Raw genomic sequence first — 16767 nt, forward strand, 5'->3', positions numbered from 1 at the left:
CCATATTTTTGCATCTGCAATGGCACATCCCTCACTCATAAAGCAGCAGTGAAAACACTCACATGAGCCAGGCAAAGAAGGAAGAAAGTCAGTTATATTCATTGTCTAGGCAAAAGATAGTTAACTGAAACAGCAGTATAAAACAGAACTAAAAAACACATACAGGCTTACCAATAAGTTACTTCAAGTTTCTACATCAATACAAACATTCTATATACTGTAATTGGTTACCGTAAGTAACCAATTGGTTACCGTAAGTAACCAATAAGTTACTTCAAGTTTCTACATCAATACAAACATTCTATATACCGTAATAACAAAAAGTGGAACACCTTTACATGTATTAACATTACTGAAAGGGGTAAAATTTGCACAGCATTTTTTAATTGGTTAACATCAGGACAGAATGAGTCTTCTTCAGTTCTGCAGGAGCAATCTTGCTTTTTTTGTGCAGACGTAAACAGATGGTATTCATCAGCTGTTGCCACTTTAGGTTCATACATACTTAAGATAGAAATCACACATAAAGTTAAGGAGATAAAAATCATTTATGTCACAGCTACCGTAATGTGTGTGAACTTTTCTTCCCAGACATCTTGATCATTATTCCCCAGGCCATGGAGGCAACAGCTTGTTTTCTGTAGCCGAAAGGAATAATTGGTTGCATCTAAATGGGGAAGTTTTCAAGCAGTGTTGTAGAGGAACCTGAAATTCTCTAGAAGCTTTATCGATTAGAAAACAGACATACTTTCCTGGGTTGCCAACCACTACACAACCTTTCCTGTGACTCACAACCGCAAGAGATTGGATGATGGATTTTAAGGGACACTCTTGAGTTGTGTAGTATTACAGTATATACTATACACTGTCTCACTTATGGTTCATCCCAACTAGGAATTGGCCACCTCAGAATATGACCCAGAATCTTCTGCCACATGCAAGATTCCATAGCAAACCCAGGGCCGCAACTAGGGTCTGTGTCACCCAGGGCAAAGATGGATTCCACGCCCATTTTGGCACACACACCCCAGCGCGGCGCACAGGGCACATGCCCTGCTTGTCCCCCACCAGTTGCGGCCCTGAGCAAACCAACAGGAATTCCTCCACAGAAAACTGATGTGAAGACACAAGGTTCAAAAGTCCCCCTGTTTTATATGAATGTACATTATTTATAGAGGCTTTACAGAACAAAACCAGAGGGAAAAATTATGATTTGGGGTAATTGCAGGCATGAGAAATCAAGGTTTGATTAGTTTGAGTAGATTTTCATACAGAACTTAGAAGTGTGGTAAAAATAAGCAAAATACAGGTTTTAACAAGTATCTCTTTCACTTAAAATGAGATGGTGCTAGCTGATGGGTGAATTCAGTTGCAACTAAATTATCTTTTTAAATGTTAGCTGTTTGTTCTGGAATATAAACTCTGGCTCATGTCATTTCAATGGTAGTAGTTGCTGAAGGCATGCAAAATATACAGCAGTGTAGTGATGAAGGCGAAGAACTGAAAAAAGGAAAAAAATGACATAATTATTACCTATGGTTTCAAACTCTCAGCTTCCCAGAGTAGATTAGCATATGAGACTAGGAGTTTCCAGTTTCAAACTGAGCCAAGAAGGTAACCTTGGGCCAGTTTTTCTTCCAGCTACCCAGCTTGCTTGGTTGTTGTTGTTAGGATAAAATGAAGGTGAAGAAAACCAGCTTGAGTTGCTTTTTAGAAAAGAAGGCTATCTATCACAGTAGAAAAGAAGACTATTAATTGGGGTTGTGTAACACTATACAAAGATTCAAAGACCAGCATTGCTTCAGAGTGTGTTGTATGCAAAGGGAGCACCCAGCTACAACTCCTTATGCCGAAAGGCATGGCCTCTTTAAGGAATTGCAGACAGGTGATGTGTTTGCACCACCACCACCACCACCACCACCCTGTGCCCCAAAGCACCTTTTTCCCTTTGAATCCAAAATGCTTCATAGCCCTTCAGTTAATACACTTTCTGAGAGAACACAGTAGAAACCAGTTCTGTCACATAGCAGTTTAGGAAGTAACTAAACTGTCAAAGAGCAGGCCTTCCTAATGCACTATCCATTTGTTTGTATGCCTGGTTTGGCCTGGGAAGCAGATTAGATTCACCATTAACCAAGAGGAACACATGGGCTGAACAACCATGTTACGCTGGCAACATTTCCATGGTGCTCAGGGCTCTGTCTTCCCCGGCCCTCAGGCTCCTAGTTCTCCTGCTGAGTTAAACTCCTGCAATCTGTCAGAGCAGTTTAGCTCACAGATTCCTTTCATTGCTTACACTCAGAACTGCCTTATCCCTGCCCTGAATTAATGACTTTGCTTATTAATTGGAGAGGTTATAGAGCAATTGACAATTCTGCATATTTTATCAACTCTAGCTATTATTTTCATGTCTTGTTTAACCTACAGCTGTATGCAGAAACAAAGGGGGGGCTTCTTGCATCAGTGTTCTTCATCATAAATTCAATGGGAATAGCTAAATAGGTAGGGTTAGACATGCTTGACCCATAAATAGCCCATGTGCTATGTGAAAGTTAATATCACTTTACAACAGGCCTTTGTGCACACTTGAGTCATAAGACTCACGCTTGGTCTTTGATGTGCTGGGGCTGTATTCCAACAGGTAACAGCTAGGGCCAAACAAAAGTAAATTTTGTTACACTTCATTTACAAAAGTGTACTGTAGTGTAGTGTCGTGAAATGTAATTTACTCAATTATCCCTAGCAACCTCTCATGGAACCGTAGGGCTTCACAGAACCCCAGTTGAGAAAGTCTGGTCTAAATGATAAAACTAGGGTCATGCTGCCATGCCACAAAGTGCTTGCATCATCATGGGGCTTCTATTGTCATAAGGCCCCCTCTTGACGCCTCTGTAGCTGGAAGAAAACAAATAAGGAACTATGAGCACTAGAAAACAAATAATATGCCTTTTGAATCTTGTATGAACTTTTCACTGAATTTCTAGTAAATCAGGATGCTTTTTTCATTTTATCAATTTATGCCCAATGGAAACAATCCTAGCTGAGACACCAAACCATAATAGGAAGGTTGGCTGTTCTGTGAATAATCAAAACTTAACCAAATCAGAAGTTAACCAAGAGTAAGCATTTAATGCAAACAACCATTCAGAGCAAAGGATATGAAGCTCGTGACCTGTGAGTTGTGTCCATTAGGGGCTTCCTTAGAGTGGCTGGACATAAGATTTGGCACCTTCTTCATAAAGAACAGTGAAGCATGCATTTAGGTGAAACAGCATCATGAGGGGAGACAGATGAAGCATCTCAGGGATCAGGAAGACATTTTGAAACATTGGGCCTAGCAGGGGCTGCCCTGCCATTTTCGCTCTGGTTCCAGCAATAAAATGTCATGAGCAAGCACTGAAATGGGAGGTTCCAAGCAGAGCAGGTGGATGCTCAGGTGATGTGGGGATCTTACCGTGGCTGCAACGTTGAGCTGATAATAGCGAGGGTTGTATTCTGATAGCACTTCTGTCTCTGAACGGATTGTTGCGTTTGCCTGCAACACAGCAGCACTCAGGTAGAAAATGCCAGTGGCTCCATGGTAAAGGCTATCCTAAAAGAGGAGAGAAGTAGATATGGGGCAGTGTTAAAAAACAGGAAAGACATGTGGAATTCTTCAGCCTGTGTACATCATTATGCACATTATTACGCACAGACCAAAGCCATCCCAGTAAGGGGCCCATGCATGATCTGGAAGTTTTGCCCACCTCAAATCTCTTTAAGCTACAGGAATTGTTCCCACCTTACCAGTATTCTCCAGGATTCAAAGTTTTTGTGGAAGCCAAACAGGTAGCTCAGGAGGAGCAGGAAGGAGATGACAAAGGAGCTGACCGAGACATACATAACCCATCCTTGCAGCAAAGGGAAATACACCGTGGTAGCAGCTACAAGGATCCAAACCCAGCAGCCAAAGATCTGTAAGGGTGACAAACGTTGACATACAAATAATTATCACTAAACTTTTTTTTTCCCATCACAGATTGGTTTCGTCTCTGATTTATGTCTGCCATTTTTTTATTTATTCGATTGATTGGTTGGTTGGTTGGCTTATACATTTCATTAAAAGTACTGTAACTCCAGAGCAGAAGGCAACAGTACAAATAATACCACCATGTACAATTATCTATCTTAAAACAGCATGGTAAGAACACTGACAGCAATGCACCAATGCACAATATGTCCAAGAGAAGCTTAGTTGGACAAGTAGTGTTTCATATGGAACGTTAGAAGCTAGCAGGACATTGCACCAATCACTGTTGAGCAATTACAGCGCATCTCAGACTGCAAATACTGAATGTAAAACAAAAAACAAGTTCTAGCCGGCTTTCTGAAAATAGTGCACCTTTCCATACCCTCCTTCTTGTCCAGTATTATATTGGCTACGTAAGGAATGACCCTCAGAAAGAATAAGTATAGATATTATTTAAATAATAAATTGTAAACATGTTTGCAATAGACTGTTACGATAATATGCATAATCAGCAGGGTTGTTGTTGTTGTTTTTGCTTAAGAAACTTCTAGTCCAAATTAAAAATAATTCCCTTGGATGAATAACATACTGTATGCATATATTGTGGTTAATATGAAGCAGACAAAGTGCAAAACCACCAATAATTTTCAGAAGATTGCACAGAAGAGAACCAGTTCTGGTTTGCTTGTTTGCTTTTTTTATTTTTTTGAACAAGCAAAACAGCAAGGCACAAAACTTTTTTAAAAGCCAAATCAAGGACAACATAAAAACAAATGCAAGAGAAAGACAAAAAAATTAAAACGTGGGAATGCCCACAGTATATTTATATTATATGAATGCACATTGAATCCTAAGGAGAAATACCAACATTTTAAACAGCTGTATTCAGTATTTCCACTCTGAACAACATATGGTACAACTAAGGTAATCTATTAAGAAAAACGTTAACAAAGTAAAACCTCAAGAGACCGTTTGGGGGAAAGGGATGTCAGTTAAATCCAAATATCTGTTAAATCCAAGTTTAAATAAATGAAGTAATTAGCATCATTGCATCACTGATCATTTGTATCAATCTACATCATTTGCACAAATGACCTAAATGGATGCAAATTACATAAAAATGTCAATGATGCAATGGTATTGCATGTCAATTGTCCATTCTGCTTTGGAAACGGAAGTGTGAAATAAATCTGAAGTCTGAAGAGAAATCCAAAGTAAAATTTTGTCTATTGCATCCAAAGCCCTCTAAATAGAAGTCTAACAAATTGAGGTTCTCACCCTCTAGCCAATACTTGGTGACCAAACTGGACTACGTTTATTCTTCATTACAAAGTTTTTCAAAGCTCCGTGCTGTGCTACATTATCCACCACAGCAATTTCCAAAGAGGGCCAGTTTTATTATTAGGTCGAATGAAAGGCCTTTCTCAGGAGGATGATCATGAGTATCATGAAAAATCAGTAAATGACAAGCCACCCATTTTAGTATTGTTTTTGCTGCTGCTGCTGCTGCCATCTGAGCATTTTTTAAAATGCTCTTTTTAAAAAAAATAGCAAGGGGGGAATTGGGTCATTTTTTGATAGCTTGACCTTTTTTTGCCTATTATGCAGTAAAGAGAGGGCTATTTGCTTTTCTACTTGAGGCAGTAAAATGTTTTGGGGCCAGCCAAATATCTATACAAATTGACATGGAATGGTATTTTGTAGTTAGTTGGGAAAAATGGATCTTTTTTCCCCATAGGTTTACAGGTTTATGTTAAAGCTATGTACCAGGGCAGGTTGTAATCAATTAATGGTGATAACAGTTACTCATCCAAGGTCAGCCACTCCCTTTCACATTCAGATTCAGGAATTCAAACTAACCATCTGATCACTTTTTAATATTATTCATCTTTATCTTGACACTGGAATGTGGAAACCAGAATTTACAAGGCTCTACGCTAATTTAACAGCAACGGTGTGTACTAGCAATGAACTCCAATCTCATTTCTTTTTTGTGAATTCAATAGAAGGTTAGCTTTATTGCTAATAAAAATGCCAGTGTTTTTTTTCCAAAAAATTGTTTTTCCAAATGTTTGATTTGATCCCCTTGACTATGAACAACAAGCCAGATTATGAAAAAAGATGTAAGTCAAAAAAAGATGTATATAAAATTATTTAAAACTGTAATTTGCTTTAGTCTGTTTTCTTTTAAATAATGGATTACAAATCTTTTATAAAAAAACAATGTGGACAATTATAAATATTTCAAACCATTTATTCCATGCAGGACAAAGCGGCTTTGCAAGTATATAAATAATTGTGTTAAACAAAGGGTGGTACCAAATCCTTAGTGCCATAAACAACAATCTGAGACAATCGCTCATCCTCATCACCACCATCTGTCATCATATTCTGAGCAGCAGGACAATAGTACATTTATAGTTTAGTTCTGTGCATGTTTATTGTATTCAGTGAGGTTTTCTCCCTCCTTTTAGAATTGCAATCTAAATAATCAACATTTTAAAAAAAAAATAATCTTATTTTCGATTATATTATTCCATGTCACAGTTAACTTAGGTTGTATTCCAGATTCTTGATATTAGGACCAACGTAAGTTTGAATTCCAATTTCATGTAACCGCATTCTTTATTTTTATCCATTTCTCACCCGTCTTGATTGTGATTTTGGTTGTCTTCAGCAGGAAGGGTAGGCAAATGACATCATATGCATCATTATATCTAGTGCAAAGGATGCCATGACATTATTGTGGCTTGTACTAGACATCTATGATTGAAACTGCAATCTGCTCTCTGCAGGTCGTTTGGATAGCAGCATAAAAACAGACAACTTTGCTTAAATAAAGGGTAACGTGAACAAACTGAGCATTTCCATAGCTGGCTGGGGATTTCTGGGAGTTGAAGTCCACACACCTTAAAGTTGACAAGGTTGAGAAACACTGCTCTAGAAGGTCCAAACACTCTCTTTTGGATGGGAGTGAAAAAGCAGAAAGCCCTTTTTTTTTTTTTTGCATCACTGAATGACAGGTTGGCAGTCCTGGCTTCTTCCACACAACACTTCTCATTTCTGTAGCAGCCTCTCCTTTCCCAGTCTCTCCCCTAAAATTCCTTAAACAAAGGGCCCGGTGGTATATATTCTTCAAATTAGGCCTCGGTCATCATCATTCTTCTTCACCCTCCTGTGTTGCTTTCTTGGCAAAATCATAAACCAGATCTTCAGATGATTTTAAAAGGATAAAGCTTCCCCTCCCACCCAAGCAGCCACCAACCCTCATATTGCTGCAAAATGAACACCTTTCTGCTCAATCTTTCAAAATTCCTAGAGGCCTTTGAGGCAAAATGTTTGTTGGTTCTCCTTTCACTTTGGCCTTGTTGCATTTTCTGTTGAGGTGTCTTTTCTCCCTTGGTTTTATCTATAGAAATCAGTGATCCAGTGAATGGAATCATGAGGAGTAGAGCAAAGTCAAAATGTTGAATAACTTGTGTGATTACATTAAAATTAAATTTGAAAAAATGATTATTCTTTTGGCCTCCATACCCATGCTGTCTCATTTTGTGTCTCTCTCTCCCTTTGCTCAGTGGTTTCTTCTCACAAAAGTTACTGAACTGAGAAAAGCAAGTTCAAATTCTTTTACTATTTGATAACAGAAGCTTGTAAATCTCTTGTTAAAGAAAAAAAGAACTACCAATCAGATATTTATTCTATTTACCAAATGCCCAGTAGTGGTCTTTAAAAGAAGAAATGGCAAATGGAAAGACTTTTTTTCACTGATTCACTCAAGCACCAGTTGTGGATTATAGTTTTATATATTAGAGGTTTTCTTGAGTAATGATATAATTAATTTTCTTTGGAAAGGGCCTCTTCTCAACTGGTTTAAAATTGCAATCCTGCCTTTCTAGACAACAGTTGCATGCACACTTGCCTTTGGCTGAACGCTGTGAAGCTCCATATAAACATGCATAAGACTATGCTGCAGAGCACCTACCTAAAGCACCCTACTCAAGATACATGTTTCTGAGTAGTCAAGCATAGGATTGTGTTACAGAGGCACCTATTCTACTCCAAAGCTAACCAGGTTCAGATAGCTGTTTTCAGCTACAAGTGACATGGACTGCCTATTTTCTCATGGTGTCATCAGTAAGCCACCCGACTTCCAATTAGTTTGCATTTCAACAAGTTCACATTAAAATTACAGCCAATAGCAGTCATGGTCAATCAGACCAGGAGCCCGCCTAGTCCATCATTCCCATGGGAAATAGGACATATAAACATCTTCCTTGTGATTCCCAGCAATTGGTATTAAGAAACATGTTGCTATTCATGTCCAATAGAGGGGTGGATGGGTGGGTGTGGAGAGAGAGAGAGGGGACAAGTGTAGCATAAAGCTTAAGCATCAGAAGACTTCTCCAGGAGTTCTGCTGAATATGTGGCAATCTAAAATGATTGTAGAATGGGTCATAAATAAATGTGGCCACTGCTTTATCCAAACTTCCCCAATTCCAATGAGAGATCTGAAGAGAAGCTCTATTTATAATGGCTTGAATGCAAATGCAGTTGCCTTTCTAATCCTAGGCCCTAATAAAGCAGCTTCTCTGTGTTGACGATGTCCCAAGTTCTGTCACTGGCATCTCTAGGTATAGTAAGAAGACAAAAAAAACTTGTTCAAAACCTTGAAGAAGTCAGTGTAAATAACACTCTGTGCTGAATTGGAGCAGTGATCTGCTATGGTCACTTCCTGAATTCTGATCTGGATCCTTAAATATGACTCCCTGCAAAATTGAATATAAGATATTATGGCCCAGAAAAGGAAAAACATCTGTGATTATATTTAGAGGATATAGCATTTGTGAAAACATTTCATTATTAACAAATTATGAATTTCAAAGATCGTTAATTCCAAAGAACATGATGGTCCTGCAGTTCTCTCTGGCTGTCAGGTTCTTGCATACCTATTTTGGCATACTTTGTAAAGGTGTTCCCAGAAATACCCGGCACTCCCACTTCATTTTCAAGAGGGAAACAAAAGTGATCTGAGGATGTTGAATTCTTTTCATTACCCACCAACAGGCACACACCCACTGAATGCCAGTGAGCAAGGATCACTGTCAAGGAAGGCAATGCTCCCCCTTGCTGAGAAGTTATCAGACAGGTTCTTCAAGGTGGAGAGAACAGGAATATGCATTGAAAAATAAAAACAGTCAAAATGAAGTTTCCACATTGGTAGAACAGTGTATTATTTCAAAAGCCGTAGTGTTATCTCTTTGTGTTGCTTTGTTTTGTTTGTAAACTGCAGGTTCTTTTCATGGGAAATACAGCTGCAATTATAGTATACTTGTAGTTTCTATAAAATACTCAAAAAGTAATAGTTTGTGGAAAATTCACATACACAAACTCCTTACTGTACAAGACTACACTCTAAACTGACCCAGCCAGATGCAGATTTAAGTCTATGCTTAGCCGCAGAATTACACTTTGTACCAGTTGTCTTTCTAAACCCAATTTTACTTTCTTGAGTTGTTATAATAAATCAATGTATGTAGATTTGAGCTCCTAGAAGATAGGATAAAAATGCAATTAAGAAAAAAAGCTGTCTTCACTGAGCTGCAGTTAGTTCTGAGTGCGGAGTATTGCTGCTCTAGTGACATTACAGTATCTAAGTTGCTTCTGGCCACAAAAAAATGTAAAAAGAAAGATCTGGGATGAGATATGCTTGAATATTTTAAGTGACAGCAAGAAATAAAGCAGATTTTGGGTAAAGAGAATCAAAAGGCATGATCCTGTCTGTCTTCCTAACTTTGATTCCCACATAAGCAGCCATATTCCATTTTATATTCAGCTTTTGTCCTGATGTCCTTCATGAACTGCCTTCCTTGCCCTTCAATACTTGAGCAACTAAATATTTTAAAATATATGTATCACACAGTCAGAATTATGCAATTTAGTGTAAATCCATCTCCTCCCATACATTGGACATTTTTAGCAGTTCAGCAGACTTTCATGTTGCTTTCTCATGTGAAAACTGTCTATTATTATGTCACTTGTGAAAATGATCATGGAAAACAGAAACCCTCTTCCACTGAGTAGCTCATTTTTTATGCCTGAGTACAGCCATAGTCAGTGGGTTCCTCTGTACCACCATGGACTTGAAGATGCATTGCTCACATTCAGTAATGGTTTCTGGAATAATATTGTAAAGAAGGTGTTATCTAACAGGGTTTCCATTCTCTTGCTTGCTTCGTTTTCATTATAAGCTGTCAGCCCCACTAGGTAGATCAGACCAAGAAATCAACTCCACAAGAAGGCTAAAATTGGTTTTATGGAGACTGGCTATAATAACAGAATCTTGCAAGTTTGGTTTTGCCGCGCCCCCTCCCCCTTTCCATACTTCAATGAATTAGGGAGGCATCTGTCTGAGCTGCTTCTGAATGGTATCTGGATGTTCCAGACTTAAAACATATTTTACCACTTGTTGCCTTGGCAACAGAGATTGCATATCTACATATCATATCCTTGTTAAAGGCAAAGTCCAATTGAGTTAAAGCCCACGCCTCATACAATTAATTGAGAATATAATTAACATAAGGAACATAGTTGCTGTGCCATGTTTTGCAAATCTTAAATTATAACTTCCTGAAAGTTCTGAAAGTGAAGCAAAGTACAAAATGCAATGCCACCGCTTCCCAGGGAATTTCATTATCATACTATGTAGTGATGACCAGTTTATTTATTTATTTATTTCAAATTTTGCTACCGCCCATCTCCCCCAAAAGAGGAGTTACTTTGATTTTATATTTATAAAATAGGACAAATTCCTGAAAGCCAAGTTCTGCAGATGGATGTAACCATAGGGAATCTCCAAGAGTGTCAATACTCAGCACCTAACATTCAGAGTTATGCTGCCTTTAAACAAGGAGATTCTCTTAGGGTTTCCCCCCCACTGGATATATGAAGTCCAAGACACCAGCTGAACCCTCAAGAGATAACAGAAGGTCTGCATCTTTAGTTATCCGAACCTTGAAGATACATACATACATTTATTTATTTGTTTATTTATTTATGGCTCAAATCTAGAGACTTGCTAGGAGTAGGAATGGGTGAAAGGGTAGAAGGTCCTATTCCTCTCTCTTCCCCTCTTTCCTTCTCCCCTACAAATAGCCCTGTATAAAGTCTGGAGGATCCTGTTTAATGAACTGGGCTGTTTGAGAGTGGCAGTACTTCTGTCTCTCTTCTTTAGATAGGCTGGTTTTGGTGTTTTTTTTTAATGAACTCTGCCTTCTGTGTTGCTACATGGATCTTCCTGCTCTTGTCCCTGAATTAATCAGCTCAGCTCTTTCTCCCTTGTGAAGCACTCTTAGTTGAGTCAATCTTTATCCAAGGTATCACACGCCTAACTACAACTAGCCAAGAAGTCAATCCCTTTTTGGATTGTCTCCAGAATTCATTGTTTAAAAGATTGTGGCCCATATCTTCAAACAGCAAGTCCTGTATGAGCACAGCATCTTACAATTTCACAGCAGCCAAACTGAATAATCTGAGAATAATTAGGCTGGGTGGAGGAAAGATTCCCAAGCCTTGTAAACCAGACTGATTGAGTGCTGCAATGCACTATTAATATCTCCTAGCTAACCATTCCTCTGCTAAGAGTTTCTAGCTGTTGTTTCCTGAAAATTAGGAATATACCCAAAGAATGACATCCTTATACTGCTGTCAGATGATCAGCTTCATAGTTAGGATAATATTTATATATATATATATATATATATATATATATATATATATATATATATATATATACACACACACACACACACACACACACACACAAACACATACATATATATGTGTGTGTGTGTTTGTGTGATATTTTATGAGGATTCTGTAAGATACTCTGCGAGTTTCTACAAAAGGGTAAAATAGAGATAAACAAAGCAAATGTAATAGTGGCACCTTACGAGTCTATACATTAAATGGTCAAGCACATATCCTTCCACACGCAAAATGGCCCCACTTTCTCCAGTTAAAAAACCCCAAATAGCAGGAGATGAGAAGACCCTTTTCCAAAACCCTGGAGAAAAGCAGCCAGTCAGAAAAAAAGGATAAACAGATAAAACATGTTCAAGCCTCTATTCTGACACACCCAAAGGTGAAGCAAGTCATTAGTTGATCCCCTGGAATTGCAGCTACTACATAAAGTGGAAGCCATGTAGCAATACAGAAGCAAACCAGTGTTGAAGTTTGTGCTTTTGTATAGCTTCCAACTGAAGAGGAAGAATAAGTAATAGTTACCAGGTTCTGGAAATTTTATAGCCACTGACCTACAGTGATACTCAGTGTCCACCTTCTCTTATCAATGGATCAAGGTTTCCTGTGGTATTTGTGTAATTTCAAGAATGTGGTTTCTTGAAATTACCCCAGTTTTATAATCTTTGCCATCCCAGATTTAATGTACAAGCCACATCAGTCAAGCTGTTCTGTTTATCTGATGAAGTGATCTGCAGCTCACAAAATCTTATGCCTTAAAATAAAGATTGGTTAGTCTTAAAAGGTGCTGTTGGATTCTTTCTGATTTTCAGCTACTTTAGACTAACACAGCTCTCTTCCTACAAAGCTACAACTTTGGCTGTATGTTAAATGTGGATAGATGCTTCAAATCCTTAAGACAATTCAAGTGCACATCCCACTGAGAGCAATGGGAAGCAGATATATGGCATCTGTTTTGATGCATATAATCAACATATGCAATTCTTGATCTACAAAATGAAACATGGAAAGCCTACTAATCTTCAAACAAACCTTTCATTAACTGAGCACAATTAGCATAAAAATGTGTGTGCACAAATCTGCATATATCATGCAAGTAGCAGGTACCAGGACTAATCACTATGTCTTTGTACACTGAGTACCTACAGTTACACTGCATAGTGTGCAAAGCTGCCCCATGTTAAACTGAATATAGGATTTTTTAAAACATACAACAAAATAAAGTTAGTCGACTTACCAGCTCTGGCAAGATTAAGGCATATGGTATTGTTCTAAAAACAGCCAATCCTGAAGGAATATTTTCAAGTGCTGGGCAGCCAGGTGCTGGTCCCGAAGATTTGGAATCCATTTCTATTGTCTCTATGTAGCTGTCGTTACAGTCTGCTATACCCAATTATCTCTGCAGCAGAACTGCTGGCATGTGAAGCTTATAGTAGTATCCAGTGGCACACCCATGTGGACGTCAAAGGTGAAATCAGTTCCAGCTTGGCAGGTAGCTGTAGTCATCGTGGAAGAATTTCATACTACACCATGATTAAGGCAACCCATCCATAAGAGTTCAGAGGTCAAGCGCCCTGGTGGATGTATTTGTGTGTGATTAAATATCCTTTCGTATCAGAAGGAAATGAACCTACAAACTGTAACTCTTTCTAAAAGGGTTCCTTTTGAGGCTCAAGTTCTCCATTCAATCTTGGCAACTTTAAGATGTGTGGACTTCAATTCCCAGAATTCCCCAGCCAGCAATTGCCAAGGCTGAGAAACACTGCTCCAGTCCAACCTCAATGGAGGAAGTTGGTAAGTCAGATGGCTATCCAGCCGAGTCTCTGTTTTAAAACTCCCAAAAAGGCAAGTTCCATTTTTACTTTTAGGAAATTACTCCTAATATTGAAATGCAATGCTTCTAATTTCCCCCCGCTGGTAACTGTCCTGCTGGTTCAAAAGAGAACAGATCTCTTATGACAGCCTTTTTGTCTCCCGTTAAGACTTACATTTTGCACCCTAAATATGCCCAGCTCACAGAACATGCTTGTGAGACCTCTTATCATCCTAATAGTTCTCCTTGTTGACTCGCTCTAACTTCTCCACATCCCTTTTGAAGTGCAGTACCCAGAACTGGATACAGCATACAAGTGCAATCCAGCATGTGCCGAATAAAATTGAACTATTACCTTCTTATCTCACAATCTTAAACTTCTGAATTAGTCAAAATTAATCTACTTGACCATCCCTAACAGCAGAAACAATTAAGCAATGAAAAAAACAACAACCTGATTTTTAATTCTTATTTGGGAAAGTTCTACTGCATAAGACAGGGTTTCTCAACCAGGGTTCTCTGGAACCCCAGGGTTCTGCAAGACGTCACTAGGGGTTCCCTGGGAGATCACGGGTTATTTTAAAAATTATTGCAAATTCAGGCAACTTCACATTGAAGAGGTAAGTTTCATTCCTTATTTTCAGTTTAAGAACACTGTTAATGCATGCATGCACGCATCCATGCACCCACGCACGCACACACAAACACGGGCCTACGCATGAAATGAATATAATAATTTTGTAACTTCTGGCCTATATTTGAGCCTGCATGTGCAGGGGTTCCCCAAAGCCTGAAAAATATTTCAAGGGTTCTTCCAGGGTCAAAAGGTTGGGAAAGGATGGCATAAGAGCTACTTTACAAGTGAGCACACCGCTAGTAGAAGCCAGCAGGGAGGGGTGGCAACAGTTTAACAGAACAAGAGGCAAAAGAGAGGAAGAACAAAAGAACTGCAATGGATTTTAAGCCTGTTTTGTTTTCTTCTGAAATCAATACAAGGAGTTTGTTTTTTAGCAACAGTAATACGGCTTCAGGAACCGATTGTCTATGCTAGCCTTGGACTCATTCATTCCCAGTTCTAAAGTATGTGACCTGTCTTTGGCTCTTGCATGACCCTTCCTTTTAATGGGGAGCAGGTGGTAACAGGGGAACTAATTTGTACTGCATCTGAGCATCTTTCACCAATCCTTCAACTAATGCAAAGAAAGAAGATGCCACCAAGTGGGCACAGGAATGCATTGTTTAAGAAGCATGAAACATACCATTTCACTTGTACAATCTTTCCCAAAGGATGGGGTAAATAATCACTGAACTGGTTACTGAACAAGACCATGGTAGTCAGAGCATACTTTGGAAATAAGTACTTGATAATTTCCCCACCTCGCCACTCTCCCCACAATGCTGATCAAAAGCTTCAGTTTCTAATGCCAATGCAATGGAAATCGAACCCCATGCCACAAAGTTAAAACATACGAGTTTATGTGACTTTGTTTCAGCACATTCTTTCATTTTCTGAGCGTTTTCTCCTTGGGTAGCTCACAGTGAAAGCCTAGTAACTACATACCATTCCCAATATTTTAACTGGCTGTTTGCGTTCTTTAAATAAGGATTGCTATGAGGTGTTATTTATTGGCTGGGGCATATTACTTCAGGTACCATTCTTCTCTATTTTTGAGAATAGTATAAACATTTGAAATAAAATGGGCTGATGTTCAGATGTAAACATTGCATAAATCAACTTTGCTGTAACTATTTTGCAAGCCACTGTAGATCTATACAAAGATATACCCAAAATAGATGTTTTATGTTAATGCATTAGAAACTATGTCTCCCTGCAACACATAAATATAGACACACCTATGTAGGGGAAAAACATGCACCTCCAAGAAATACTGTAGCCTTGAGGACTGTAAACCTACCTGCTCAATTTCTACAACTTGCTGGACTGAGAGGAAGACAAATGCACAGCAAGGTGCTTAGCCTAAAGAATGTTTAATTATATACATATTTTAACTTTTGAGGTTGAGGCAGGGAATCTTTTTATTAACTTAACAGCAACCTGTTTTCAAACCATTTTAAGGGCAGCACTGACATGTTTTGCAGAACGAATTCCATTGTCTTGCTGTTAATTGCTTGGGAATACGTCCAAAAACATGACTACCTCTAGCTAGCCTTGTTGAACCAGTTTCTTCTCAACAGCTATATTTCTGATTTTGGGATCATTATGCAAATTAAGTAATTCGATTGTCATTTATTTCAGTGGGATTTGTGCCTGGAGACCAGGGCAGAATTCGATGGTGAGTTTCTGAGGGAAGTAGTTTCTAGGCAGATAATAAAAAGGAAGCCGTTTCCTCCTCTCCCCTGCAAACCTTTCAACCAGCATGTGCTTCAAGATGTACTCCATAGGGTCTTCCAAATTCTGTGACACATATTTCAAGACTGCTCTTAAGTCTGCCGGCAAGAAAACAAGAAGAAAGCCCTCTGCACAGCCGAATTCCATTTGTGTAATTCCATACCACTTGGGAGACTTTCTGAGGTGGCCCACATTGCAAGCCAGTCTCATTCCATTCTCAGAAGGCTACATCAATATCTCTGCTGATCATGCTGGAGTGACAAAATGCCTAGCAACACTGAAAAGGCAAAAGATGTTGATAAGCCTCATTGAAGTATGAACACATAGCAACATAGATCTCAGCCAAGTCTACTCCCATCCTACCAAGCAAAAGGCAATAGGAATACAGGTAGTTCTCATTTAGCAACCACAATTGGGACCAGCAACTCGGTTGTTAAACAAAGCGGTGACTAAGTGAAACTGCAACTGTGCTTATGATCTTTCTTCAGCTTTCCTTTGCTTTACAGACCTGTGAAGGTCATAAATACAAGAATTGGTCACAAAGTTACTTTTTCATTACGTTGTAACTGTCATGCGCTGCCTACCTCTGAATAACGTTCAGACACTGGGTTGCAAAGCAGGCTCTGGTTTATTTCAGGATAGGTACAACGTTGTTAGAAAAAGCTGAGAGTGACAGGAGCGCGCCGGTGCGGGGTTTAAATACCCCGCGCCGGTCAGCGCCCCCTCGCTCTCGGTCACGTCACCCCCCTTTGTCCCATGCGTTGCCCTGCCATTGGTTGAGGGTTTCTAGGATCGCCCATCCTCAGGTTTTCATTCTTCTGCTGATTGCTTTCAGCT

At 39.0% G+C, this 16767-nt stretch overlaps 1 protein-coding gene across 1 annotated transcript; it reads right to left on the reverse strand.

Annotated features, from left to right (window-relative positions):
• Positions 1–1088: 1088 nt before the first annotated feature.
• On the reverse strand, positions 1089–13201 carry MALL (mal, T cell differentiation protein like). Its single transcript, XM_063302097.1, has 4 exons — positions 13005–13201; positions 3787–3954; positions 3455–3592; positions 1089–1500 (listed from the first exon to the last, which is right to left on the reverse strand). The coding sequence occupies exons 1-4, from the start codon at positions 13113–13115 to the stop codon at positions 1438–1440; spliced, it is 480 nt and encodes a 159-aa protein (XP_063158167.1). The 5' UTR covers positions 13116–13201; the 3' UTR covers positions 1089–1437.
• Between the last annotated feature and the right edge of the window lie 3566 nt (positions 13202–16767).

This window comes from Candoia aspera, chromosome 1, assembly GCF_035149785.1.
Source record: "Candoia aspera isolate rCanAsp1 chromosome 1, rCanAsp1.hap2, whole genome shotgun sequence".
Lineage (NCBI taxonomy): Eukaryota > Metazoa > Chordata > Lepidosauria > Squamata > Boidae > Candoia > Candoia aspera.